Source organism: Lytechinus variegatus, chromosome 10, assembly GCF_018143015.1.
Source record: "Lytechinus variegatus isolate NC3 chromosome 10, Lvar_3.0, whole genome shotgun sequence".
NCBI lineage: Eukaryota > Metazoa > Echinodermata > Echinoidea > Temnopleuroida > Toxopneustidae > Lytechinus > Lytechinus variegatus.
In genome coordinates, this window is record NC_054749.1 from 34,302,312 (window position 1) to 34,329,954 (window position 27,643).

At 38.0% G+C, this 27,643-nt stretch overlaps 3 protein-coding genes and 2 non-coding genes across 5 annotated transcripts; all 5 read right to left on the reverse strand.

Moving 5' to 3' along the window:
• Positions 1–904: 904 nt before the first annotated feature.
• TRNAA-AGC lies at positions 905–977 on the reverse strand. Its single transcript has one exon. It is a non-coding gene; the product is annotated as a tRNA-Ala (tRNA).
• A 1,826-nt stretch (positions 978–2,803) lies between these two features.
• TRNAA-AGC lies at positions 2,804–2,876 on the reverse strand. Its single transcript has one exon. It is a non-coding gene; the product is annotated as a tRNA-Ala (tRNA).
• Positions 2,877–4,375: 1,499 nt separating this feature from the next.
• Positions 4,376–7,183, reverse strand: LOC121422814 (sulfated surface glycoprotein 185-like). Its single transcript, XM_041618020.1, has 3 exons — positions 6,978–7,183; positions 5,933–6,606; positions 4,376–5,047 (listed from the first exon to the last, which is right to left on the reverse strand). Exons 2-3 carry the CDS (start codon positions 6,553–6,555, stop codon positions 4,771–4,773), a joined length of 900 nt encoding a protein of 299 aa, XP_041473954.1. The 5' UTR covers positions 6,556–6,606; positions 6,978–7,183; the 3' UTR covers positions 4,376–4,770.
• Positions 7,184–10,119: 2,936 nt separating this feature from the next.
• Positions 10,120–14,515, reverse strand: LOC121422978 (translation initiation factor IF-2-like). The gene is made up of 3 exons (XM_041618230.1): positions 14,268–14,515; positions 12,494–13,154; positions 10,120–11,710 (listed from the first exon to the last, which is right to left on the reverse strand). The coding sequence occupies exons 2-3, from the start codon at positions 13,105–13,107 to the stop codon at positions 11,461–11,463; spliced, it is 864 nt and encodes a 287-aa protein (XP_041474164.1). The 5' UTR covers positions 13,108–13,154; positions 14,268–14,515; the 3' UTR covers positions 10,120–11,460.
• Positions 14,516–23,756: 9,241 nt separating this feature from the next.
• LOC121423214 lies at positions 23,757–27,107 on the reverse strand. Its single transcript, XM_041618534.1, has 3 exons — positions 27,073–27,107; positions 25,224–25,334; positions 23,757–24,077 (listed from the first exon to the last, which is right to left on the reverse strand). Exons 2-3 carry the CDS (start codon positions 25,263–25,265, stop codon positions 23,757–23,759), a joined length of 363 nt encoding a protein of 120 aa, XP_041474468.1. The 5' UTR covers positions 25,266–25,334; positions 27,073–27,107.
• Between the last annotated feature and the right edge of the window lie 536 nt (positions 27,108–27,643).

Here is a 27,643-nt window from a genome sequence, read left to right on the forward strand (position 1 = left end):
TTGTTTTTCTTTCAGATAAAAATCAAAGGATCTGATACACACTTTTAATCAAATTTTGTTAAATTTTGCGTTGTCGAAAAGGTTTTGACAATTTCTGCGATGGGAGTAAGAGCTGCCAGCTGCATCATAATCATATCGACATCCATTCCTCTTCAACCCTTAGAAACTAAATTTCTTCTATCGAGATCAGTTAGTATAATGGTGATAATTAAAATGATGACAAGGCAAGAACGCGAGGGTAGAGATTAATGGTTCCAATGATGTTTCCTATTTTATTCTTCCGTCCAGTGTTGTGTACGTCTCTCAACTCTCATATTTTGGGCTATATTCTATTTTGTTTCATTTTGGTTATTTTGTTGCTTAATTTTCCCGTGAATTAAATAGTCGAGTTAGGTCATTACCTATATAAAAGTATTCAGTGGAAAGGTTAAAATCTTCTACAATACCGTCACCATGGCTTACATTTCAGTCCTTGATTTTTTTTCTTGTTTTAAGTTGAAGTTCGCCAACGAAGTCAGCCAGAAGGCCATCATAGTGCAACTGTCAGTCAAGAATGGCATTGCGGATCGAGTAGGCCTTCTTAGCCGATTTATCACCTTTCTTATTAATTTGAATCAAACATATTCCACTAACATTTTGATACAATACATCTGGTTTAGCTTAAATTTATATTCGCACGATAAAAAAGATGTAATCATTTTGATTCATTTTGTGTAAGAATGAATCGAAAATCTTTCCACATTTTTATTTCATTTTGCACAAATAAACATGAAGAATAAAACGAATGTTAGGGTCTCTCTTCTCTTCTTTTCTTTTCTTTCGTGATTTTAATGATTCTCAGTGAATGTGTGAAACAATTAATTCGGCTATGGTGTCAGAATTGAATTTAAAAAAAAACTTAAATTGGAGAACCCGGGCATCGATCCCGGTACCTCTCGCATGCTAAGCGAGCGCTCTACCATCTGAGCTAGCTCCCCTCCTCTATGACAAAAGTATGCGCAAACAAGTATTTTTTGTTTACACTGCTTGAAAAATCATATGGGTAACCCATCCCCCCCCCTTACCCCAGGTGTTAAATCTGAAAACTGTTTAATAATTAAAACCTTTTTTATTATCTATTCCTTTCTTATTCCAACCCCAAAAAGGTTTGTAGACGCCACGCACACTCGAAAAATTATTAATGATATCATTTTATCAAAGTAAAATACTGAAGTTGGGGAACCCGGGTATAGGTATCTCTCGCATGCTCAGCGAGCGCTTTACCATCTGAGCTAGTTCCCCTTGCTATATAAAATATACGGCTTGACGCCATGAATTGGATCTGAAAAAAAGGATTGTTTCGATATTGACCTCCCCAGAATATAGAATATCGGGGCAGAGTGCCCCTTCCCTGACAGAATTTTGATGAGATATTTTTCAGCCTGCCATTAATATAGTGATGGGAAAGTGATCCCGGAAGAAACTGCACATCAAAGAGGGAGAAGTCTGTATTTATTAAAGAAAATGGATGAAATACTTATGATATCATCTGAACCATGTCTCTTAGATTTTCAATTTAAAATGGTCAAAGTTCCTCTCGCTTTGTTTGAGAGCTTGCGACTTTTCAGAAATTTTGCCCATGCGTCATGTTTTATCCCGCCATTTTAACTCATTTTAATTCGCTGATTTCAATATCTTTTACTAAAGAAGATCAAACAGAAAATAATCGGTTTCCCCCAAAGATGTAGTTCGATTAAATGTATCGGTGACATCTATCCCGATACCTCTCGCATGCTAGGTGAGTGCTCTATATACCGTCTGAGCTAGCTACCCTGTTAAAAAAAAGATATACAGCTTGACGTCATGCATTAGATCTGAAAAAGATGTTTTTTCTGCATTGATCTTACCAGAATATTGTGGCTGGCTCGGTGCCCCTCTCTGACAGAATTTTGATGAGCTTTTTTTTTCTTTCAGCCTGCAAAATTCATTAACGGAAAAATTCTACTTCTTTTCTATTTTTTTTCCAAGCCACTGGCATGATTATTCAAATCCAAGAGAAGGAAGTCCGTATTAAAGAAAATAAAATGGATCATAAAATATAACATCATCTGAACCATGTCTTTTAGATTTTCAATTTAGTGTTCGAAGTTTGCTCTCGCTCACTTTGCGAGTTCACCATTTTTCAGAAGTTTGGTCCATGCGCCATGTTTCTCCCCGTCAACATTTTTAGCTTATTTTGGTAGGGCCCTGGGAACGATTTTTTCAGGGGGTGTTGGTTTTAATTTGACAGGCAAAGAATTTTTTTTGCTGCATTAAGAAAGTGATTTTGTTCCAGTAAAATCTGACAGGCAAAAAAAAGCTCTTCATTTTTTTTTAATGCAGGATATTGCCAAGGAGATATCTCCTTGATATTGCGAATACATTTCTACCAGTTAAGGGGATGCTGCCTATGGACAATAACACACACAGCACACCAGTTTCCCAGGAACGTTTAATTTGCTTTGCTGATATTTTTTAAAGAAGAACAACAAGTAAATAATTTCTCAAAAAAGAACTATTTTGATGAATTTCGTTTAATTTGTAGATAATTATATTGAGAAAAATGTGGAATGAAAATCTATATCTACAATCTATAATCTAAGAGAATCCGGGTTTTATAATGAATTTCAAGATGAATCCACACGACTGTGGCAAAGATTTTTTTTTTGTAAATCATAATTTCCTTTTAGAAAATTGATTGGATGTTTCTAAAAGCCACTGTACTCCCTCTTAAAAAAATAATAGCTAAAAGAAATACCTACATCTATTATAAAAATACTGAATCTGGAGAACCCGGGCATCGATCCCGGTACCTCTCGCATGCTAAGCGAGCGCTCTACCATCTGAGCTAGCTCCCCTACACACCATCTATGTCAATTATTATCCCTTTGGACGATTTCTGAAAGGCAGTCTGAACGAGGGTGATCTCGAGAAGGGCATGATCAGATCAGTTTCAATAGACCCGTTTTGGAGGTATTCAATTATATCGATTTTATTATGTTCTTTCTTCCCTTTGGCCGTACGCATTTTCTTCAGTAACTTTTGTTCACCTGTAAATAAATGTATATAGCTCGATAAAAGCCTGTGTACTGAGCAATGATGATGATGTACATGTTTATTGACGTTTCCAAATAATTATGGTTATGCAGACATGTTAAACAAATACTTGACAGCATAGGCGGCGGAAGGGGGGGGGGAAGGGGGGACGGGCCCCCCCTAAATTTGAGGAGGGGGGACGGTCCCCCCTAAATTTGTTGTTGATCTAAATTTGTTGTTGATGACCCTTTTTTTTTTTTTTTTTTTTTTTTGCTTGTCAAAATTTTTGTTGTTGTCCCCTCCTAAAATTTTTGGCTTCCGCCGCCAATGCTTGACAGGCATAACAACAATGCATAACTGGAGTACATGTAAATAACATTTTAAATTACGATATACCTTGCTACGATCGAGGTAGTAATGTGAATATAGGCATTTACAGATCACCATGATCATTATCATCGACATCATCACCATCATTATCGTTATCATCACCATAATTATCATCATCGTCATCATAATAACCATCAACACTGGTCATCATCATCATCATCGCCATCATCACCATCATCATCATCGTCATCATCTTCGTCATCATCATCATAACCATCAACGTTGGTCATCATCATCATCGTCATAATCACCGTCATCATCATCATAACCATCAACTTTGGTCATCATCATCATCATCGCCATTTGTCAACATTATTTGATACCACTGTCTTTTATTTGCGTGGCCCATCGATTAAACATCTTTCAATACTATTGTAAAGAGCGCCCTCTTAATCCTTCACTATGTTTCGTTATCGGTAATAATTATGGTAATTTCATCGTGCTAGAAAGGCACTGGATTCATTGGGGTTGTTGAAATTGTACTTCTCTCATAATCATACCCTAGTAGTTAGCTGGTATTACAGAACTTTACCCCCATCGATGATTAATGTAAACATCACGTGATAAAATTGCATATTTTTCTGACATGGCTATTCATATTCATCTCACTTCATGATAAACAGATTGCCTTATAGATTGGTTGGAAACGTCTACCGTCCATTTGATTTGATTTATTGATCTAAAATATATGAAACCTCATTCTAAATGTTCAACAATATTCAATGGTGAACAAAGTCTCCATCCCACAAGTAATAAAATATGGATTACATTGAACTGTAGGAAAGATAACTTAACAACGAATTGTTTAAATACAAATGTTCTTTTTATTTTTAAATCGTGCATAAAAAGGTACGCAGAAAGATTTTTTTTAAATGTAAAGGAAATTAATTAACTTCAATCTAACTTAAACATAAATAATGATAATAATAATAATGAAATTAGAATAATGATGATAATGATAATCGTCAAATTATTGTGATTTGACAAACAGTGTCGTTTAATTATAGTAAAGTGTGATGTATCTGCAATTAAGAAGGAAATAAATAAATGTATATTTGGGGGAAAAAACTATTATTCAAATTTGAGTAATTGGATACAAATCTTGGAATCATTTCACAAGAAAACCATGAAAAACATTTTATACCTTAAAAGCCGGGCTTAATACTCAATAGATGCATCCGCTTTCCTGGTACCGGCCATAATAAATAGCATAACACATTATCATTAATAATTTTATAAGCAAATAAAATTAACCAAATTAGGTTAACAATTATTAATATGGCTCCAAATTGAATACAATCTAAAATCTGAAATCATTGGCGTCTATCAAAGTTCTTTAACTTCATCATAGCTAACATTGCCGGTGATGACGTCATCATATGACGGAGGAGGGGGTATGCTCTCTACCTCAGAGCTTGGGTCGACCACGCCCACCTGCGATGGCGGTTTAGGGGGGTAGAGTGTCGTATAGTTTACTGGAGGTAGGGTGGTGGAAGTTCCTGGCTGGGGGTAAGGCATGGGTACCGATGTGGTGTTGGTATTGGGGTGGCTCTGGGTAGCACCGCTGGGGTTTGGCGGATAAGGAGAAGCTGCACTCGGGTAGCTGAAAAAGAAGAAAAAAAAAACTTTTTTTGTTTTGGCCTCGAATAAGAGCGGGGCGCCTATATCAAGATGAATTCTAATTTAATTTAATACAAAACATTTATGGTGAATGGGTTTGTCGTCGAGTTGGACTCATCATTATCGTTCTTACCATGTAAACTTTTCTTAGTTGTTTTCATGATCTTTATTCCATCTGCCTTACATCCCCCCCCCCCCCTCTCCCCCCCCCCCCCTCCCCCCCCCTCTCTCTCTCTCTCTCCTCTCTCTTCCTGTCTATCGTGATAAAATTTTCTACAAAATACATTGTTTATGGCTAAAAGTAATCAACCCAGCATATAATGCTAATCATAATAGTATGAATAAATCGATCATTTTATCCAGTGCCTAATTGCCAGTGATCAACTCCTTACCTCCTAAAAACTATTTTTGAAATTCTGGAATCCTATCTTCCGATTAAATGAGTTAACATTATTTTACAATATACAAGTGCACTTAACAAAGGTATTTTCTTACTGCTTATAAGATCTTTAGTCCCCCCCCCCCTCCTCCAATGCTGGTATATGATGTGATGCACAGTTAGGATGATTTATTTTCAATTCAATTCAATGCAATTTATTTTTCATTCTTAAAAATAATACAAATAAGTAGAAGATAATCTATTGATTCAATAAAAATAATAATAATAATAATATTTCTATTAACATGATTGACATTTCTGTTATGCATTGTCTTTTTTTGCTAAGAGCTACATTGTTTAAGTGTTTATATTTTTAGTGTAATCCCTGTTCTTTATATATTTGAATATTCACTGTCTTGTTCATCTATATTTTATTTTTGTTGTTTTAACTGAACCGAATCGACACGTTGGAGATGAGAAAGGACTTACTTTTGTACAGGTTGTGGATAAGGTTGGGGGTGATAGGAAGGGTTTCCAGGATTCCCGGTAGCTGTTCCCATGGCAACACTCCCAGGTTGCACCGCACCAGTTTGAACGATATGAGATGACCCCTCACCAACGTGTGAAACGGTGCTACTAATTCCTCCTTCCAAAGACAGAGTGGATACTGTCATATTGGGGGTCGCTGTCCCAGCCTCTAAACTTGCTTCCGACTGAGAGGCAATTAGTTTGTTCCTCATGTTGATTCGTATGATGGAGGTGATTACAAGGAGGGGGACGCTTAGACTGAAAATAACGATACCAGCGATGCCGAGAGCAGAATCAGTCCATCCTCCAAGGTTCGACATCATCATCCCAACTGCGATGCCGACTACGGATATGAATGACAACATTCCGATAAGAGGCTTTGACTGGGCATTTCCACCTGCTCCACCCGTGCCGGTAGTCATCACTGTAGTACTAGTTTGATTTCCTCGTCGAAGAGTAAAGATGGCAACACCTCCATGATGACGACGACGATGATGACGGTGTCGATTACGGTTATGACGACGGTTTGCACGTCGATGATGACCTCCGGCTCGACGTCCTCCTCTTCGATGACCTACGCCCATGTCTTTAGCGGCTATAGCGGTTGTTTGGGTGATGATCGATGTCAAAGGATTCTGAACATGTCGAGAATAGAGTAGTGATAATCAGCAGCTATGTTTTTAAGATTTTGTGAAATGAATATAGTGGAATATATTAATACAGTATAGCCATGGAGACAATGCGAATGACTTAGTACACAATTGTGAATAGTAGGGGAGAGATAAAGCAATACGGGTATTGAAGTCGCATTATTCAGCTGTAAGTATTGTAATGAAGTATATTTTTTCAGAGTTTTTATATTAAGTAAACATATTTGATATAATTAAGTATATCTTTGGGGTAAGGGAGGAATAGATTTATGGGTATCAAACTCGAGTAAGTATAAGCTTGCTATAATCGCAGAATACTACTCCTAAGTTTTCAAGAAATTCATGGATATACTTACCAATGAGCAAGTCCTTGAAAATTGATCCTACCTATAAACAATAGTTGGTCACATTGCACCTTTTTAAACCTATCTCAGTCATCCTCAAGTCACTATAAATTGGTTTGTTTTTCCCTGAAAATGCTTAAAGGTAACTGAAGTAACGATTTCATTATACAGCCACAGACTTTATACAGCGAACATATTATTTCACCAGATTCTATATAGGCGTTCTAATGTATTTCTTCCTCTGCAAACCCTATGTATGCACAGTTACGTAAGAATGATGCAGTCACTATGTACATGACCAATATACATGCTTGCATTTAGTGTAGTATTATTAAAGGGACGATCAACAATGTCACCAAGTTAGATGTAATACAAAGGGAAAATGTGAGTTTGAGTGATTTGATGTTTGCCTGAGAATACAGTGAAAAGGGGCCTATGACCCGCCAACATTGAGGGCGTAAAAGCTGAAGTTGAAGTGTGCAGTGTGTACAGGTCGTGGTAATAAAGCGCATAAGTGCATAGGTCTGGACGGTTTGATTTTGAAATTGAAATTTTAAACCAACCCTTGTGAATAAAGTTAAAACTTGGTTTAAATATTTTACAAGACATCACTTTTGAAAACCAACTAGATTCATTCATGTCAGAAGGAATGTCCAACTGGAATTTGAATTTATGTTCTGTTTGGTGTTCTAGCTGCTGCCCCACCCCCTCCGAAAAAAAGTAGAAAGCATTGTAAACAGTAGAAACGGCTGATGTTTACTGTTTATCACTTACACTGTAAAAAATAATATTGGGTAAACTTTAACCAGCACGAGGGTAATTGTGTGTCCAACCAAGTTTGGTAATATTTTACCCAATGCGGCAAGCATATAAGGTTAAAAAATAAGCAACAAATACTTTAGAATGGGCAAAAAAATCATCACAGTGGATAAATAAAAATGCCCAAAAGAAATGCCCCATGTTGGATAGACACATAATAACACTCATGGAGCATTTTTACGCAATATTTTTTTAGAGTAATGAAAGCAAGAAATATTTGATATGTTCATTTAATCATAGGATTCCTATCGGTGTTTTTTCTGATTGATATATGATTAATAAAAGAAGTACGTCTTTTCACTTGCCGGTGTGGCAACAGTTTTTCGTCCTTCGGCATGTTGATTGAATGAAGCTGAAATATATTTCAATACATCTAAGTCTCTTTTACCGATGTTTGCACATTAAGACAAACTAGTATTCTACCTTTCATTGATTCTCTTTACTTGAGTGACATTATCTATCTTCGGTATTAAACATACAGCAAATAAAGCTTTGGAGGGCTGGCCGTGTTTTTGTTTCTGAATGAGGATGCGTCACTATACACACAAATACATCACCATGATCATGAAAATACAATATGTGGACCACCTAGATAGATATACTTTCTTGATATCTTTATATATATATGATTATGTGCTGTATTTCGCATGCATAACAAATCATGAACAGATTGAGTGACTATTAAGGGTCAGCGCCACATGACGAATAGACCGGAGACAGGGGCTACTCTGCCGTCCACTCACAAATGGATTTGTCTTTGATTTTCTTTAAAGACATTTTATTGAATTCATATATTATGCTCCACATGATGATAAAGAAATCGGAGTTACATTGCTCCCATGTACTTTTTGAAAACAGATGTTTCAAAGTAATTAACTCAGAATCACACAGAACAATGACATATTTTTCTCATTTATAATAAGACGCTCATTCGACAGATTTGCTCCTTTTGCCAGTGGAGGGCAGTATTGCTCTCGATGACTGCCTTTAAGATTGCCTTTAGTGGGTCCCTCCATTTCAATCTTAATTTAATATCTATTGAAAAATAGTATACATATTTAAAACCTACAATATGTTGCCCAGATTGTCTAAGTTTTTTTTTTTCACAACATGTGTATTATGAATTTCATTTTTGCAACGGATACAAATATTTATGTTTATATAAATTATGGTATACAATTTGTTTTTGTTTGATGGAAGTGAAATAAATAAATAAATTTGAATTTGAAGAAATGTGAGATAAAGTAAATAGGAGAAAGAATGTAAAGAGGCAGCCAAGAGGCACTGAATGAATACAGTGTAATGATCATTACCCCATCACCGTCACATTCAACATCTACTATACGTTTTCTCTTCAATTTTAATTCACCAGGGTAAGAAGCAATAATCATTTCTCATAAAATTCAAGGCGCATTTATTGAAACACGATCGTGAAAGATATTTCAATATGATATAAAAACAATGTTATTGATTGAAAAAAACAAATACATACATTTCAATTTCATTTGGTTAATATAACAAATCGTTCTGGATTGAATGAAGAATTTGCATAAAGTAACATACTGACATACATGTACAATCTAAGAGGGTGTTGCAAGAAAATGTTTTCAATCAATTGCAAATTTTAGTTGCAAATTTACAAGTGATATAACAATAAATCAAATCAATTTATACTTAATACAAGGAGAAGACCAGTGACCAATTGCAAATCTGCAATTAATCGCAATACTTTCGATTGATTTGGATACCTAAAATGGACTTGCAATCAATTGCAGGTTTCTTGCAACACTCACTCCATCCTGTGTCACATATTCAAGGAGTTTATCACGTGGAGCGTTTCATCAACAAAATTATTTTGTCAAGTTGTCAGATCTGACAACTTTCCTCGATTTTGATTGGCTGAAAAGCAATGTTACCATGGTAACTGTGGGATAATACGGGACTTTTCAGATAAATCGTCTGACAAGTCCTTTTCATGAAACGCTCACCTGGATGTGTTCACACGATGGGGTGGACCCTTCTCCCATCTACATTCATCTTGATGGCATGGATTCTTTGTTTGGGTAATATTTACTCAACAAAAAATAACGATTTAACAAAGTTACCACGATAGAACGCTTCGACACTCTCTAAAGACATGGTCACACCGGCCGAGCGTTGTTGGAGCGGTCGTGGAGCTATTTACCATTTTCGATTTCGATTGTTGTTTTTTTGTTTTCGATTTTTTCCCCCAATTTTGAGAGCGAAATTCGACCCTCTTTCCCTACCGCTCCACGACCGCTCCAACAACGCTCGGCGGCCGGCCGGTGTGACCATGCCTTTAGTTGATCATAAGACTCAATAAAGCCCCCCCCCTTCATTCATAAATTCTCACTCCACTTTATTAGTAAACATTGTTAATGGACTTTGTTTGATCTTATTTAGTTTTGTATATAAATAATTTGATTGGCACGTAAATTGGGAAAATATAAAAACTGAAAACATGAAAGCTCCATTTTCACAGCAATAAATATAATTGATTTTTAAATCACGCAATAAAGAAAAAGTGGGTTTTTTTAATTTTAAATCAACATTGAAATAATCAATATAATAGGACTAATGAAGTGAATTTTATATGGATACAAAATAATGAAAATTAATACCTCATATTGAGATAATAAAATGACCCTAATGTGTGGATTATTTTATCAAAATATCGCCGAATATAACATAATAAACAACTTTGACTGTAAAATAAATAGATGAATAGATACATATTTTTTTAGATTTGGAGTACATGTATGTACACAAAATAATAAACCTGCGTGCATTGCAAAGGACGGACATAACATATAGCCACAAGGATCCTCTGAGTTTATATCGTGAAAGTCATTTCTCCTCTAAAGATTAGTAATAATTAGCCGGTCAAATAAACACTAAACCTTTTAAGATGATAGAAATTTTAACATCTCTTCACGTGAGATTCTTTCTTCAGGTTGTCGGCGCTGGAACGCAAATTCGGCAACACCATAAAAATAGTGACGTACATGCATATGTCTGGGGGTTGTGGCCACCATCACTATAAATATTAATGGTAGAACAGATAGTCGGGATCTCTAAAGTTCGCTTGTCAGAGTTGCTAAATTGAGTTGAAAAGTAGACGGTGAATTTGCATTGCTAAGTGATTTTGTGTTAATGTTGAACAATACAGTTTTTTCTCTGCCCTGCAGTAATTCTCTGAGGATTTGAAATGTCACTGTTTTCCCCAAGGAGAAATGGGCTATTTTCAGCCATTATTTGGAGATGTGCTTCAATAGACGACATACAGAGTAGGCCTAAACATTCAAGAAAATTAAATTGCTACATGCAAAGCTAATAAATTTATAATATTTACAATTTTAAATGTACGTACTAACATTCAAATAGAATAAATAACAAGATAGAATATGTTTATTACATTTACATAATGGACGTTATAAAAAAATATGTTTGAAAACAACATTAAAAGTAAGGTTTCAGTTGCAGAGTATCAAACTTCAGCCACAAACACAAACAAACAATAAAGGCATCAATGGAGAAGGAAGAAAACATCTTTCCTGGGATCATAAAGAGTGTTAGAAATTTGATCGCCTGAAGAAGAAAAATCGTTGGCATCAATAAAAAAAATGGGTTGATGCACTATCAGGTCCATTTTGCCTCATCTGACATTCCCACTTATGACGTCATTGTAGGATGGCGGAGGCGCGTCGTTATTTCCATTAGGGTTATTAGGAATGGCCACGCCCACATTACCACCAGGTAACGATTGTACGGGGTAGTTATAGGTTCCTGGTGGTGGAACTACCGGCTGTTGTGGCGGAGGCACGATGGGTGCTAGTACGGGGTTGTTAACGGGTGGGTATGGGGCACCTCCATTTTGAGCAGGTGGATATGGTGCTACGGTGAAGCTGTATAAAAAAAAAGAAATATTTGAATTACATTGAATATGTTAAGTCAAAAAGAGGGCTGTGAAATGTAGTTAAAATGCTCAAGCTTTTATCTAAGCTCATCGATGTATGAGTGTTCTGTATAAAAGATTCAGCTCAGTTTTCATACCGAGGTTTTTACCTGACTGCTAAGAAAGCACGAATGCCTGTGAGCAAGCACCCAGGGGACCAACGGCTTAAGGTCCTCTCCGAGGGACCTGGTAATGAGGATAAATGCCCTACCAAAGGGCACTAGCGCACCACTTGGAAATCGAACCCGGGTCCCCGGAATCCGAAACCCCCGCTCTACCGACTTAGCTATGGCGTCTCCCATAAACAGTTAATTAACCAAAATGTGGCAGTTTTGTAGTTTACAACTGAAAGCTTATTCATGTACTACTTGAAGTTTTTTTTATACACTTAAAAGCAACCATCCATCAAATGCAATTTTAATAATTACTTCTATAACAACTGTACCTAGCGACCCAACAAAGGAATTCCCAAATAAGCCAATCAAATTTCTCCGATGCAGCTTAGAAAATCTAGAATCAAGCATGTTGTCTGTTAGGTTAGTAGGAGCGGTGATGGTCATGTGGCCCAAAGATGACAATCTGATATTAGGTTCCTGCTATAATCTCAAATTGTCGTATCATCCAGTGTCCATGCTATTATTATTATTATATCTATAACAAAGTCAGAAAAACAGTGTTATTTTCATTGAATATATTACACTCTGAAATGGCAAGGAACGAACGATATACTCACCTCTGTGTTGGTGGTGGAGGCTGGACTGGTCCTCCTGCGTAACCTGGTTGCATTCCCATGGCAACTCCTCCAGGCTGGAACGCGCTAACCTGGGAGGTATATGATGTTGTTTCATCAATCTGTGAAGCTGTAGTGCTTCCACCTATAGTCACAGTGGACACTGTCATGGTGGCATTGCCTGCCTCCACCCCTCCCACCGCTGGTCCTGGGGGTAATTTCATCATGTTGCATCGCATCGCAACCAGTATGATGATGAAGATAAAACTAGCGAAGAGCATGAACATGCCTATTCTTCCAAGGGTGGTCGACACCCACCCTCCAATGTTGGCTAAAGTCATGCCTACGATAAAACCAAAGGCTGCAGCCATGATGAGCATAATAAGTAGGGCATAATGTCCCCCTGAGATAGGAACGACCGACCCGCCGCCAACTCCTCCTCCTCCTCCAGCTCCTTTCCGTCTCCAACCAAGCCTGAGAACGGGACGAGCACCGTGAAACCCACGACCACCATGATGACGACGACGGTGACGATTGCGGTGGTGGTTATGACGATGATGTGCGCGTCGTCGATGACCTCCTGCTCGACGACCTCCTCTTCTTTCACCTAATCCCATTACGAAGATGGCCGAGTTGTGTCTTGGCTTCGAGATTTAATACTTATCTGAAAAATGGAGTTTAAATTACAGCAAACATCTCAATTACAAATATAAAATTATGTTAGTAAAATATCCCATCCACTAATAGTACTGTAACATTTTGTTTTATTCTTTCGAATATTTGCTAACAGATAACAGTGGGAACAATGATACATCTCTCTCCCAAAGTACTTTATTGAATGTATTCTACTCAGTTCATTGAAAAAATTGTCGAAATTGTTTAAAGGACAAGTCGACTCCACCCCAACAAAAAGTTGATTTGAATAAAAAGAGAAAAATACTACAAGCATAACACTGAAATGTAAAATAATAAAGTTACGACATTTTAAAGTTTCGTGTAATTTCACAAAACTGTGAGGAGACTATGAAGTCATCCACTCACTATTTCTTTTGTATTTCATTATATGAAATATGAATTGTTGTAATTTTCTCCTCATTTTCAAATGATACGATTGATTCCTCCCTGAACATGTGAAATTAGCATTGTTTAATACTATATGGTTCAGTCAAGTGGGTCCTTATTGTCAAATCTATATAAAAAAATGAAATATTTAATAAGTCAAACAATAAAACACGAAAGAAATGTTCTGAAGCCTGCATGACAATCCCGATGGCTATGCAAAGCTGGCCGGGGCAATGATAACTATAACATAACCAAGAGCTCCATGTTGGGTTATCAATATTCTCAACAGGGATATAGGCATCACGGCTTATACATTGAGAACACGGATATACAAGGCCCGGATGATCCCGGATACAAGGTACATGTAGGTGAATGTCCATGGTGAGAACTGAGAAGGCTATACTCAATACCAAACATGGCAGCTAGGGGTCATAAGCAAAGTCGACGTCTGGGTCATTCGTAAGTTACACTGTATATACATAAGAAATCTTCATGCTATATCAGAGGCCTGAACAGGGAATGTATTTATGTATAATAGTGAATATCTCCATCGGGATGAAATCATGTCCATGCACAATATATATTGCAGTGAGCTTTCATAATAATGCAATGAGGTGATATATCCCTGGTATAATCCAATATACCCTTCACTCAGCGTTCGCATGATTCGCAATACACGGGGCAATACACGCTTCAAATGAAAGAAATTACTTACCATGTTTGCACTCTCCAAATGTGAGTTGTTTTATGGACCTATTAACACAATAGCTCCATGGTTCTATCATAGGCGCAGTACGCACAGCACACAAGATGATAACAGAAAATTTCACATATTTGCAACGCAATTACCAGTTCTGAATTCATATACCTGGCCTGCATGCCTGTATACACCGGGCTAATAGCTAGTCGATAGCAAATGACACAGATTATAGCATTTACTATTCGTGTATAATATGAAGGTGCAGAATGTTTGACAATAGTGTACTGTATGACAATGATTCGGGTGTCACGCCTCATTGAACAGTTCACGTCATCATCGAAAACACACATGCCGTTGCGATGGCCCTCGACAACAAAACTGTGGAACTTCTCTGCCCGAACAGCGGGGGGGGGGGGGGGCTGGATTGTCCAGGCGGCCAGTCGGGTAGCGAATATACCCCCCCCCCCCCCCCCGACTACCGACTGCTCGAAGCCTGTAAGTACCTTCTGGGCCTATATATTTATTCTACGGGGTTTTTTTACTAACAGGACTATAGGTGTATGCACTCATTATGCCTATAATCGGAGGCCCTCGGGGGGGGGGGCAGTCATTGCGCTGCACACATGCATAACCTGATTATTTCCAAACACCCCCTAAACGAGTTTTTCTCTCTGTGCAAAATAACCCCCTTAACAAGTGTTTCGCGAGCATCATTTACACATTAAATTACCCCTAAACAAGTTGTCACCAGAATCCCTAAACAAGTGTTGTGTACTTGCTATATACAATAAGGTTAATTATACAAAACTATATTCATGGGTTACAACCCCCCCCCCCCGTGCAGTTATGGTTAAAATACCGGTAAAAACCGACATTTTTCAGAAACGAGGAGGCAAAACCTAAATATTCGATGAGGAATCCAACAAAAGTTTAAACACGTGACATACTTGTAACGATATGGGACCCGTTCATTAGTTTTCATGGGAAAATAGCTCGTTTCCTTCAACGTTTCTGTCCATCAAAAGTATGCCTGCATTCAAAAAGATGGGGCAAGCCTTTAAACCATGGCAATGTGCAATATGAGGGTAGTAAGTTGATACTTAAAGGTCAAGTCCACCCAGGAAAAATGTTGATTTGAATCGATAGAGAAAAAACATCAAGCATAATGATGAAAATGTCATCAAAATCGGATGTAAAATAATAAAGTTATGACATTTTAGAGTTTTGCTTATTTTTCACACAACACTATGCAAATGTGAGAGACGATGATGTCCCTAACTATTTTTTTTTTATCTTTATCATTATTGTTTGAATAATACGATATTCCAATTTTCTTACATTAAGGATCAACTTGACTATACCAGGAAAATCAGGAGCAAAAGTAAAATATTTCATGTAATAAAATACAAAAGAAATAGTGAGTGGTCCCATCAACTGCTTACCAACCAGGATGTGCTTGATATAACTGTTTTGTGAAATAAAGCGAAAGTTTAAAATGTCATAACTTTCTTATTACGTCCGACTTTGATGAAAACTTCAATGCTATACTCGTTGGATTTCTCTTTTTATTCAAAACATTTTTTTGTTGGGATGGACTTGTCCTATAAATAAGAAAAGTAGTATCTGGGAACGGATTACTGGACGGATTAGTGATCTCAAACACTGAAGCAATATTGGAACAAGAAATTACATCATTTTGAGTGTCTTTCTCGGCCAAAAAAGGCTTACGATTTGGGTCTGTATATCGTTATAACTTTAAAGACAGTAGCTTGGAGCACATATTTCTTTCTCGTGAACATGAAATGGATTTTTTCTAGTAGATTTTCATTCATAATCAAGTACAAAAATATTATTGTGCCCCCCGTCCTTCTACTAGGGCCCGTTGCAGAAAGAGTTGCGTTTAAACGCAAGTAAAAAATCAATCGCAAGTCCCAAATGCGCGCTGTTGATTGGTTTGGAGTTGCGATTGATTGCAACTCTTTCTGCAACGGCCCCTGACCTATTACCATGGTTACATGCATGAGAGACTGTTGCAGGAGCCTCAACCGGGCTGAAGAAACCCCCCCCCCCCCCCCCACCCCCACACACACTTGTAGTTCTTTTGCGCCTTGACAACTAATGCAAAGAATAGGGTACGTTCCCCATTGCCCCCCCCCCCCCCCCTAGATACGCCTCTGAGCACGGCTTTATTTTTTTCTGTTCACAGAATTGTCTTAATGGTGGATTGTTGGTTTCCTGAATGTCACCACGGTTACAAAAGTTAATGAATTATGCCATATAATCCAAGGTACATTATTGTAAATCGTAAAATAATGGAGATTAAATCAATGAATAAATAATTCAGTACATGTATGTCTTGTATCGAAAACGTTTTATTGACAATTTCTTATCCCACTCTAGTCCTTAATCAATTTTAAATTTGGTCTAATTCATAGATTTACATTTCAAATAAAGATTACTAAATTAATTCTGTCAAATTTCAAACGGGGTGTATTAATAATATTAAGCAAGCGTAATTATATAGGAAACATTTTAACAATTTAAAGTCTTATTTGGCCACTTTTAACTTTAAAAGCAAAAATTCTGGTTTTGATAATAAACTTCAGACATGGTTTGTAATAACATGCCTCAGTCTCTGAGCCGTTATACATAACGTTTATAAAGGCCGAATATGATTCTCTTTTTATTTCATTAATTTTGCTTCTCCCTAAGCTTAACTCTCATATCGCCCTGATTGCATGGAACATGTAGAATTCATCTCCAAATCCCACTTCATCCTTCAATTCAAACTACATGTTTGTGAGAGAAATGCTGTCGTATCAGTATGAGGGGCACATTCATTGGTTATGAGCCAACCACATGACCCTCGCTAACATCCATCATTGCTAGGTTCCATGGTGCACTGCGTGTCTTGATCGTTTAACGTGCTGCTCAGCGAACGCCATGCGAATATCCATCGATTCTGCAAAACTGGACTGTCCGGAACAGGGAAGATGGCGCTGGCGGTCTGACGTATCTGATGCCCGTCTACCGCCAGTGGTGTTTGCTCCAAGTGTAGTGAACCACCAGGACAACTGAAAGTCATGAGAATAAAATAAAACCATGTTTATTGAGAGCTTTTCACTAAACCCAAATGGCTTAACCGTCACTGCTCCCATAGTAGAAACCTCTTCTAAAATACTTTTTGCTATTTCCAATTTCTATTCCTGTGCAATCAATAATTTTGTGTTCATCTTTTTCATATAATTGTTGTCATATTATAGAGTGAATATTTCATGAGAATGAATGAAAATAGTAACTGAGACGTGGAAGCCAGTGCGTCCAGAATTTTCAAGATGACTTCCTTAATGCAGAGATAAATTTCAAAACAATTCACGATGGCCAAACCTGACTCCAAATTGGATGATTTCAAGTTCAGTGTTGACCTTTTGGTGCTGGTGTTAGGTCAATTTTTACACAATTATAACACCAAACATAAAATGAAGATGGTCCCGAAAAAGTCACTCACTAGTTATTGAGATATCAATAATGTGATCTGGATCAGTTTTACATCAAACTCTGAATGAGTTCTGGAGCTAGGGAAAGCAATCAAAATTTCAATACCAACAACAACAACATCAAGGCCAACACCAGACTTGAAATCACCTAATCATGTTTGTGTAAACTAGCGACAAAATTATTTTCCATTGGTCCCGATTCTTCATGGTTTGGTAGAAGTAAAGACTCCTCGAAATAAAAAGGTCCCATAGACAGGGCCCTGGGAACGATGTTTTGTACTGGGGTGTTCTGAAGTAAGTTTGACAAAAAAGGGGGTATACTATTACCAGGTGAAGGTGGTTCTGGTCCCCAGACGTGCCAGAAGTTTGACAAGAAAAAAAGGTTTCCCTACAAATGCCGTTCATTTTGGTTACATTTCTGCCATTTTGTCATACCTATATCAGATTTTCAGGGGGTGCTGACTATGGAAAATAACACACCCAGCATGCACCCCAAGGAAAATCTTTCAACACCCCTGCTTCCCATGGTCATGTTCATAGAGAAGAATCTTCATTTTTGTCTCTGGCAGAGGACAATCTCTTTGGGAGTTGTGTCAAGACCAACACCCCACTGTCATCAGACCTAAAAAGCTATCGCATTTTTTTTTCGATTGACATATTGGCATGATTGGTCAAGATTTATTTCTTTGGTGTAGCTATACTTCAGCCTAATTAGAAAATCAGGGGGAATATACTTTTTTATGGAGAGATTACCTTCTAGTTCTAACCGGTTTGTATTGGCCCATCAGATGTGACGATTCTCGGACCACCTTAGCTGGGATCAGCGAATGCGGCACAACTCTTAACCTCTGGTTAGCCGGATGGACACGGTTATGCGGTAAACCGAATCTCTTTCCCCTCCTGCTAGCTGGCAGTCGGTTATGAAGTATGGCTCGTCGCATCGGGGCGATCCGAAGCCCGTAATAGAGCAGGAAAGTTAGGCCGAAGACAACTGCGCTAGAACCAACCAACATAGCAGTCCTGTCGTTCTTTCTCAGACCATGAACACCGACGGGTATACCTCCGGCAATGGTGAGGATCACCATGGTTAGTGGGATGACGGCAGGTGTAGCTGCTAGATGATATTCGGTCAGCCTCATGACAAGGATGTCTTCCGACCGGGATGTCCTTTCTCATTGATGCTGCTTTTTGGCCATATAGTCATCAATGATCGTCATTTTTTCTTTATTTTTGTTTGCTTATTTTAACTGAACAGTCTCGCATGTGTCACTGTTCCATGTTTGACGAGTCAATGTGAGATGTCATTTTTCCATATGATGTATCATCGATGAAAAACAAAAATATTTGCTATCACAATTATTTTCTTGTCAGGGAAATCAACTTCCTATGTGGGTACGGTCTGGTTGATTGTAGCCAAGACACATTGCCAATACGCAGTCTAACGCGCAGCTCTTTTATTGCGTCCAGATTGCGTCATAAAGCTTTGAGAATCGAGCAGTGCGCGTAATTTATTTGTACACGTATTCATTTTTTATGCATTTAGTTTGTTTCTTTTTGTTTGTTTGTTTTTCTCTCACTGGTTTCCCTTTATATACATGTATCTCTCTCCCTTTACCTATCAGCATACCCCCACCCCCCCCCCTCTCTCCTCTCTCTCTCTCATTCTCTGTCTTGCTCGATCATGTCTTATTTTAACGTTTTAGGGTCTTGGTAACTGTGCTGTACAACTGAAGCTCGAGTCACCAGGAGCGGATTCATCAGGATTAACTATGGAAGGGGGACATTTTTCCAGTGAAATTTTTTGACAAGCAGAAAAAAGGGTCTTCACTTTCAAAAAGGAGACACAGGCCGGCTGTGCCCCCCCCCCCCCCCCCCCGTGGATCCGCATGAGCTCGAAAAAACATAAACCTAATTACAAGTTCCTTGAAAGTTATTTACAATAAAATAAATATTTCGCTAGAAGGTAAAATTATATAAGTTAAGATTGAGACTACGAGTTGCAAAAAAAATAAGTGAAATTACGATCATGTAATGTTCTACATTAAATTACACCCAGTTGCGGAAACGGGCAATTATGATCACTTCACCAAATTCAATTTCCGTAACATCATTCTCTTTAAATTCTCTCAAACATATTAGTTTTAAAAGAAAAATACACTTATCGTTAATAACTTGTTTTTTAATACACCAAAGATTAATTTATTAAAACTTTATAAATAGCATAGAACAATATGATAATATCAATAAAACATATTTAAATTGCATAGTGAAGTTTATACAATAATTTTTCTTTTAAAATTACCATAACTAATTATGGGGACGACGTGGACTATTGGTTACGATTCTCGTCTTTCAATCAGTGGGGCGTGCTTTCGAATGAAAAATGAATGAATGAATTTAATCTTCCACCGTAAATTCTTTTATTTTTTCAACTGTTAATCGAAACTTATCAAAAATTCTTGATATAATTATTTAAAAATACAAACACAGCGAACGATAAAAATAGACTTGCATTACAATTAATTGCCATTATCAAAACCTCGTTCAAAATGGTCAGGAAAGCTTGGCTTTAACTTGAGATTTGACCCCAAAATTCCTTATCAATAGAAACCACATAGGTATGATTAAAAAACATTTTCAATCATAAGTTGTCTTTTTCACAATTTACTAAACTTTGTATTAATGGCCTTACCGGACATTTTCTTATCAGTGTTTCGCTTGATGAATTGCATTGAAATTTATTTTCATTTCAATTCCGAATTTTATCTCCTTCAAATTCAAGATATATATTAAACATCGACTTTTGTACAAAGAATTATGAAAACTTATGAAATATATTTACAATAATCATATTAAGGGAAGAAAGAAAATAACGATGACGACATACCAAACTATAACGGCTACGCCAGTAGCATGATTATATCACAAAGTAGAAATGCCATGAAAATAAACGAACGGAAAATAGAAGGTACATATAGGAAAAAAAATAAATATATGAAAATATGAAACGGCAAAATAGGGATAAATGCAACGAACACGAACTCTATAAGTAAACTTTTCACAATTAGCGTCACTATTCTACCTTTTCCGCTCTGTAATTAGTCTACTTAGCATGCTTATCATGACATCTTTCCGAACAATATCAATAACAGTGAATAAGTGCATAGTTGTAGGTAGTTTGGACGGAAATATGTATACATCGAAACCTCTAATTAAAAATACACTCATTCAATTTCGGTAAATAGATGAATGGTGGCTTTGCATGCATGAAATACATTAGAAATGCATTAAAATATTCATATCCTACTGTTTCTATGGTTACACATTTTTCTAGTTTTACCACCAAACTGCCAGGCCAGCAATTTTTTTAAATCGTTCTGTGTGATATTATTTGATAAGTAACAGACAACATGATTTGATAGAGGATATTATTTAACTGGCTTAATTTCTTCATAATCTCATGCCGGTGACATAAAAACGGATTAACATTGCCCCCCCCCCCAAAGTTTCATAATAAACTAGAATAGTGAAAAGGAGGGAGGGGTAATGAAGGGCACGCTCCTCATACCCACTTCTAAATTTGTCCCTGTCGAACGTCGATCTCCCGATTTTATCCACTTTAAGTTGTTGCAGATTAGAGATCACACCAATTCCAAGTGCATGGGTATAGAGCCGGGGTTTTTCCCCTCATCTCAATACCCCTTCAAAGACTATTTTAATCATGTGAAATGTGTTTGTTATGTCGATTCAATACAATGCAATAATAATGAGGCTTTGAATGTTCCCTTAACAACAATCAAAATAGAAATCAGCAAATTATCAATGAATGGTTTCCCGCCTGGGGTTGCTTGAACTACATGCAAACCAAACATTACTGTTGGAGATGACAGAAGGGTAATCTTTTTCTCAAAATATCAGAGAAACATTTAACAATGTCGCGGTAAGCTTCTCTTTTACACATAATTACATCGGATTCATGGAAATTCTTTTATTTCCGTGATCGGATTCAGTAGTAAGAATGATCTCTATGGGTTGTAATGTTTAGATCGTGAGATGACGCTGTTCAAAAAGGTTGTTCCACTGTGGCGTTTAGGTTTAGCACCCTGGGGAGTTATGGGTACCATTCTCAATATATCTCAAGAGGAGAACTAAAGGAGACATGTTTTTTTTAATGTCCAGAAATACACTACACTGCAAACAAATCATGTGATTAATTTGTAAGTAAACTATCTAATTTTCAATTCCTCTAACATTCTAAAGTAAATAGTGTTTCATTTCTATTAATCAAACATTCATGCTTTCGTAGCATTGATGTAATTAGCATATACAAGTAAAGTAAACTGTTTTAATATCCTACGCACTTTAAACAAACTAGACTGAATTCCGATATTCCCTCAAAAACAATCGAAATGCTTCACCTTTTTTGCAACGTCATGAGTCTATTTCAAATGCTTTCCGATATTGATAATATTAATGATAAACCTAATTAAAAATGTTTCATGCTGCATGGCTTATCCTTTTTTTATGCCAAAGAAACGTCTTTGCATTTAAAACACACTGATCTATAACAAATACATGGCGTGCAGTGTCAACTGTATGCCTTATTCACGGCCAGAGTAGACGGTCAAGGAGTTTTATAGTAATATCAGTGTGATTTCCTCGACCCCCCCCCAATCGAACACCCCTCCCCTTTCACTATCCCCTGTCTACCCCTGTCCCATCATTACATCCTTATGTTCATGGTAGAGTGCCCCCCCCCAGCCAAAGCCCATTCCTCTTTGTACCCCGTACCCGTCCCATCATTTAATTTTATGCCCTCATGTTCATGGTTGAATCCCCCCCACCCCCGAGCCAAAGCCCCTTCATCTTCGAACCCCGTCCCATCATTACACCCTCATGTTCATGGTAGAGTGCCCCCCCCCCGAGCCAAAGCCCCTTCCTTTTCCTACCCCGTCCTACCATTAAACCCTGATGTTCATGGTTGAGCCCCCCCCCCCCCCCCCCGCCAAAGCCCCTTCCTCTTCCTACCCCGTCCTACCATTACACCCTTATGTTCATGGTTGAGCCCCCCCCCCGAGCCAAAGCCCCTTCCTCTTCCTACCCCGTCATACCATTACACCCTCATGTTCTAGGTAGAGTCCCCCCCCCATCCCCGAGCCCACGCCCCTTCCTCTTCGTACCCCGTCCTACCATTACACCCTTATGTTCATTGTTGAGCCCCCCCCCCCCGCCAAAGCCCCTTCCTCTTCCTACCCCGTCCTACCATTACACCCTTATGTTCATGGTTGAGACCCCCCCCCCACCCCCAGCCAACGCCCCTTCCTCTTCCTACCCCGTCCTACCATTACACCCTTATGTTCATGGTTGAGCCCCCCCCCGCCAACGCCCCTTCCTCTTCCTACCCCGTCCTACCATTACACCCTTATGTTCATGGTTGAGCCCCCCCCCCCCAGCCAACGCCCCTTCCTCTTCTTACCCCGTCCTACCATTACACCCTCATGTTCATGGTTGAGCCCCCCCCCCCCCAGCCAACGCCCCTTCCTCTTCTTACCCCGTCCTACCATTACACCCTCATGTTCATGGTTGAGCCCCCCCCCCGCCAAAGCCCCATCCTCTTCCTACCCCGTCCTACCATTACACCCTTATGTTCATGGTTGAGCCCCCCCCCCCCCATACCCGAGCCAAAGCCCCTTCCTCGTCCTACCCCGTCCTACCATTACACCCTTATGTTCATGGTTGAGCCCCCCCCCAGCCAACGCCCCTTCCTCTTCTTACCCCGTCCCATCATTACACCCTTATGTTCATGGTTGAGCCCCCCCCCCAGCCAACGCCCCTTCCTCTTCTTACCCCGTCCTACCATTACACCCTTATGTTCATGGTTGAGCCCCCCCCCCCCGCCAAAGCCCCTTCCTCTTCCTACCCCGTCCTACCATTACACCCTTATGTTCATGGTTGAGCCCCCCCCCCAGCCAACGCCCTTTCTAGCTCTTCGTACCCCGTCCTACCATTACACCCTCATGCACACAGTTGAGAAAGACATCACCAAAGAGATGACAGTCACGGTAACGTAGATGAATTTGGTGTTCGGCGGCCACCCTGAGAGGATTACTCCCGCCACGAGAGCATTCCCACTGTTCTCATTATAGTCGTTACATTTATCACCAGTGCAACACCACTCGCATAGGCGCGCAGTGTCATTCACGTTCTCACTGCCCTCAAGACACCGAAAATCTAGTTTCATAGCGAGGGCAGAGGGGCAGGCTTCATCGTTGCATACACGTTGGATTGAGATCAGGTCCGTGCCCTCTCCACTATCTAGCTTCCTGATCTAAAATGAAAACAAAAAAAAACAAATTATATATAAAAAAAAATGATTTTCAAGACAATTCTGTCTGTCAAGCGCAACCTCTGAAAATGCATTTCAATGAGGTATCACAGGTCTAATTCATTTCCCATAGACTCGTTTGTTATAAAGTGGCGTTTAAAAAGATTTCACAAAAAATAAGGAGGAAATTCGAGGGTTGAATATTTACTACCAGTGGATAGGATAATTGTCTGACATTCCATATCTGACCAGAAAAGGGTATCTCTGCTGGCTCATTTCAAAAATTAATCAGCATTTATGAAGACTACACCTGACGGGATCAAAATATATTCACTACTGGATGACATGCGCCGTATAAGCTAAAACAACAACAACAACAAATTCATCACTTGAGAGAGTAAAATAACCCTAATTTTTCCGCCAGTAAAAAAATAGTTCCAAAGTAGTGATATATCTTTCCAATTTAGAAAAAGGAAGTACATTAAATACCCTCCCTATAGAACCAATGTTAGATTGTCATTCATATTCATTCATTTTTGTCAATCAGCAATATCAAATTTAAAAATTGAGCTATGGGTTAGCTCGAATGAATATCTTTTGCCTGCCAGTTGTAGTTAGGCCCTTGTGACCATGAGATGTATGGGCCGCTTGCATGCATGTGATTCACAATATCAAAGTTTTGAAGATTAATAATTCGATTTTATTATTCGATTGATTACCTATGTAACCTAGGAACGGTCAGTGATGTATCAGGTGTACTTCCTTGTGAGATATCCTAATCAGGAAAATTATATGACTTTCAAGGAAATAACGTCTTAATTTTTTGTTTATCCGTTTCACCCGACACAAGTGCTCTTAATAACCATGATAACTATCAGGGACTTTACCAGGTTGGTCGAGAGAGGGCTGTATTTTGCGAAAAAAAAATCTGCCCAGGACAAATAAAGAGGTCAAAGGTCAGCCCCTCATAATAACATGGAAGCAATATCCAATACAAAATCGACAAATTGACAGTCTAAAGACGAGGTCAAAGGTGTCTATCCTATAAATAACTGCCCCAAATTGACACGAATAAAAAAATAGACCTCCCCCCCAAAAAAAAATACATTTAAGGGCGGGAGGGGTCAGAGTGCCGCCCATCATACTTACCCCGCATGATGAGCACGAATCTACAGAGGAGACTCCAGCCATGGAGCTGGTAGGTGTCTCTTCGTTACAGTTACTGTCCGCGTCTCCGTCACACGACAGACATTGATTCCCCTGACAAACAATAAAATGACGTATAATATAACTACCGTGTAGGTTGGCTGTTTTCTTTGTTCGTTTATGATTTTTAACGAATATTGTTATGGGATACGCGATATGTAAGTCGTCCTCTACATTTCCAGCTTAGCATTCATAATTCACTGAATTTTTTTTTAATTGCAGTACGTATCAAGATTAGTTTCAAACTTGTAATTCACATGTTGCATGTGTCAATGGTATACTATTAAGTGCTTAAGTTCAACAGAGTGATGATATTTTCACACTGTGGATACCTCGACAGTGTGACTGTTCATAGCGTGTTCACATGGTTGATTCTGTTAATGTGTGATGCTAAAATTTAGCAGTGTGAAGTGATTTCACATTGTGTTCCACACTGTGAACACACTTTTGTTCACACTGTGAGACATTGTTTTCTCATGTAGTGTAGGTATCCCATATTGATATGCATTTCTTGGTAAATTGCCAATTCGTTCACTGCCAACTCGTCCACTCACCACATGGTCTACCTTCATTTAGTCTAGTGCCATTCCGTCCATAAACATTTCGACTAACAACCATTTGGTCCAATCATCACTTCGTCTAATCACCATTTCGTCTAATAACCAGTTGATCGTATACCCATTTTCTTTTTATTCATTTTGCGTAATTAACACTTTAGTTTGATTAGACCAAATGGTATATGGACTATATGGCTATTGGACCAACTGGTTATTCGACGGAATGGTATATTAGACTAAATGAAAGTAGACCATGTGGTGAGTGGACGAACTGATGGTAGACCAAAAGGTAGTAGACAAGCTGGCAATGGGACGAATTGGCATCGGATGAATTGGAAATAAATTTTTTTTTACACTGTCTAATGTTATCATTCAAATGTGTCAATGAGTTGGGGGGGGGGGTTCGCAAATCTGGACCCCAACAAAATCATTCAAAGATCCTAGGCCCTTTTTCCTAGATTTATTTGTGCACGTGGTCGAAACAATCACATGACATGTTGTAATATGATTGCTAAGCTGTGTTTCGGACCCATACAGATCACATTTTTTTAGATTGGATGGTCATTTGTTATCAAGAAACAAAATTCAGCTAAACTGTACATATAGTAAACAAGTCCACCCCCAACAAAAGGTTGATTTGAATAAAAAGAGAAAAATGCAACAAGCATGATACTGAAAATTTCATCAAAATTGGATGTAAAATAAGAAAGTTCTGACATTTTAAAGTTTCGCTTTATTTCACAAATAGTTATATGTACATCCTGGTCAGTATGCAAATGAGGAGGATGATTACGTCATCCGTTCACTATTTCTTTTGTATTTTATTATATGAAATATTCTAATTTTCTCCTCATTGTAAAGTTAAACAACAATTAATTCCTCCCTTAACATGTGGAATTACCATTGTTTAATACCATATGGTTCAGTCAAGTTGGTCCTAATTGTCAAATCTGTAAAAAATGAAATATTACATTATTCAAACAATAACAAACAAAAGAAATAGTGAGTGAAGGACATCATCGTTTATCTCATTTGCATGTCACTGAATTGTACATATTACTATTTCGTGAATAATAAGCGAAACTTTAAAATGTCATAACTTTCTTATTTACATCCGATTTTGATGAAATTTTTAGCGTTATGCGAGTTTGATTTTATTTATTTATGCAAATCGACATTTTTCTGGTGTGGACTTGACCTTTTACTTGAACGATACATTTCAGACAACAACTTACCGTCCCACTTGTCTGATCATTGCCAGTTGACGATGATGTGGCTAAAATCAAAACATAATCATGAAAGGAGGCGTGAATAAGGAATCTAATGATTTACTACCACACCTGCCGAACAAGATAATACTAATGATAAACTCATTGGCGTATCACTGCACCATAAGCCCGGGGCGAACAATGAAGTTGTTTTTCGATTTACAATTTATTTCGTTTTTTACTTGATTTTGCATATTAATCAATTATATGTGATTGATTAATATGTTAATGTTAATTAATATGTTAATCTGTATGTTTCGATTGTCTCAAAGCATAATAGAAACATTACATTTTCAAAGACTTACGTGTGGTATCTGTACCAGTGTTGCCTGCATCAGTTGCAGTGTTTCCTGTATCAGTCGGTTCAGCTGGAAGATGATTGATATAATTTGTGATTTTGGTTTAATATTATTTATTGTGGCTGCTGTTATTGCTACTGGTGAAATAACTGAAATAATCATGGTTGTCAAAATCGTAATGATTACTGTTGTTATTATCATTAGAAGGTAATGTTGGTAGTAGTAAGGGTAGTAGTAGT

Bases quoted from the DNA above. Each gene is read 5' to 3' on its own strand.
- LOC121422978 (XM_041618230.1), bottom strand. From the start codon at position 13,107: ATGGGATTAGGTGAAAGAAGAGGAGGTCGTCGAGCAGGAGGTCATCGA. The intron at 11,711-12,493 runs GTGAGTATATCG...TTTTTTATACAG, and splicing joins CCTCCACCACCAACACAGAG to CTTCACCGTAGCACCATATC.
- LOC121422814 (XM_041618020.1), bottom strand. From the start codon at position 6,555: ATGGGCGTAGGTCATCGAAGAGGAGGACGTCGAGCCGGAGGTCATCAT. The intron at 5,048-5,932 runs GTAAGTCCTTTC...CTTCTTTTTCAG, and splicing joins TATCCACAACCTGTACAAAA to CTACCCGAGTGCAGCTTCTC.
- LOC121423214 (XM_041618534.1), bottom strand. From the start codon at position 25,265: ATGGCTGGAGTCTCCTCTGTAGATTCGTGCTCATCATGCGGG. The intron at 24,078-25,223 runs GTAAGTATGATG...TTTTCATTTTAG, and splicing joins ATTCGTGCTCATCATGCGGG to ATCAGGAAGCTAGATAGTGG.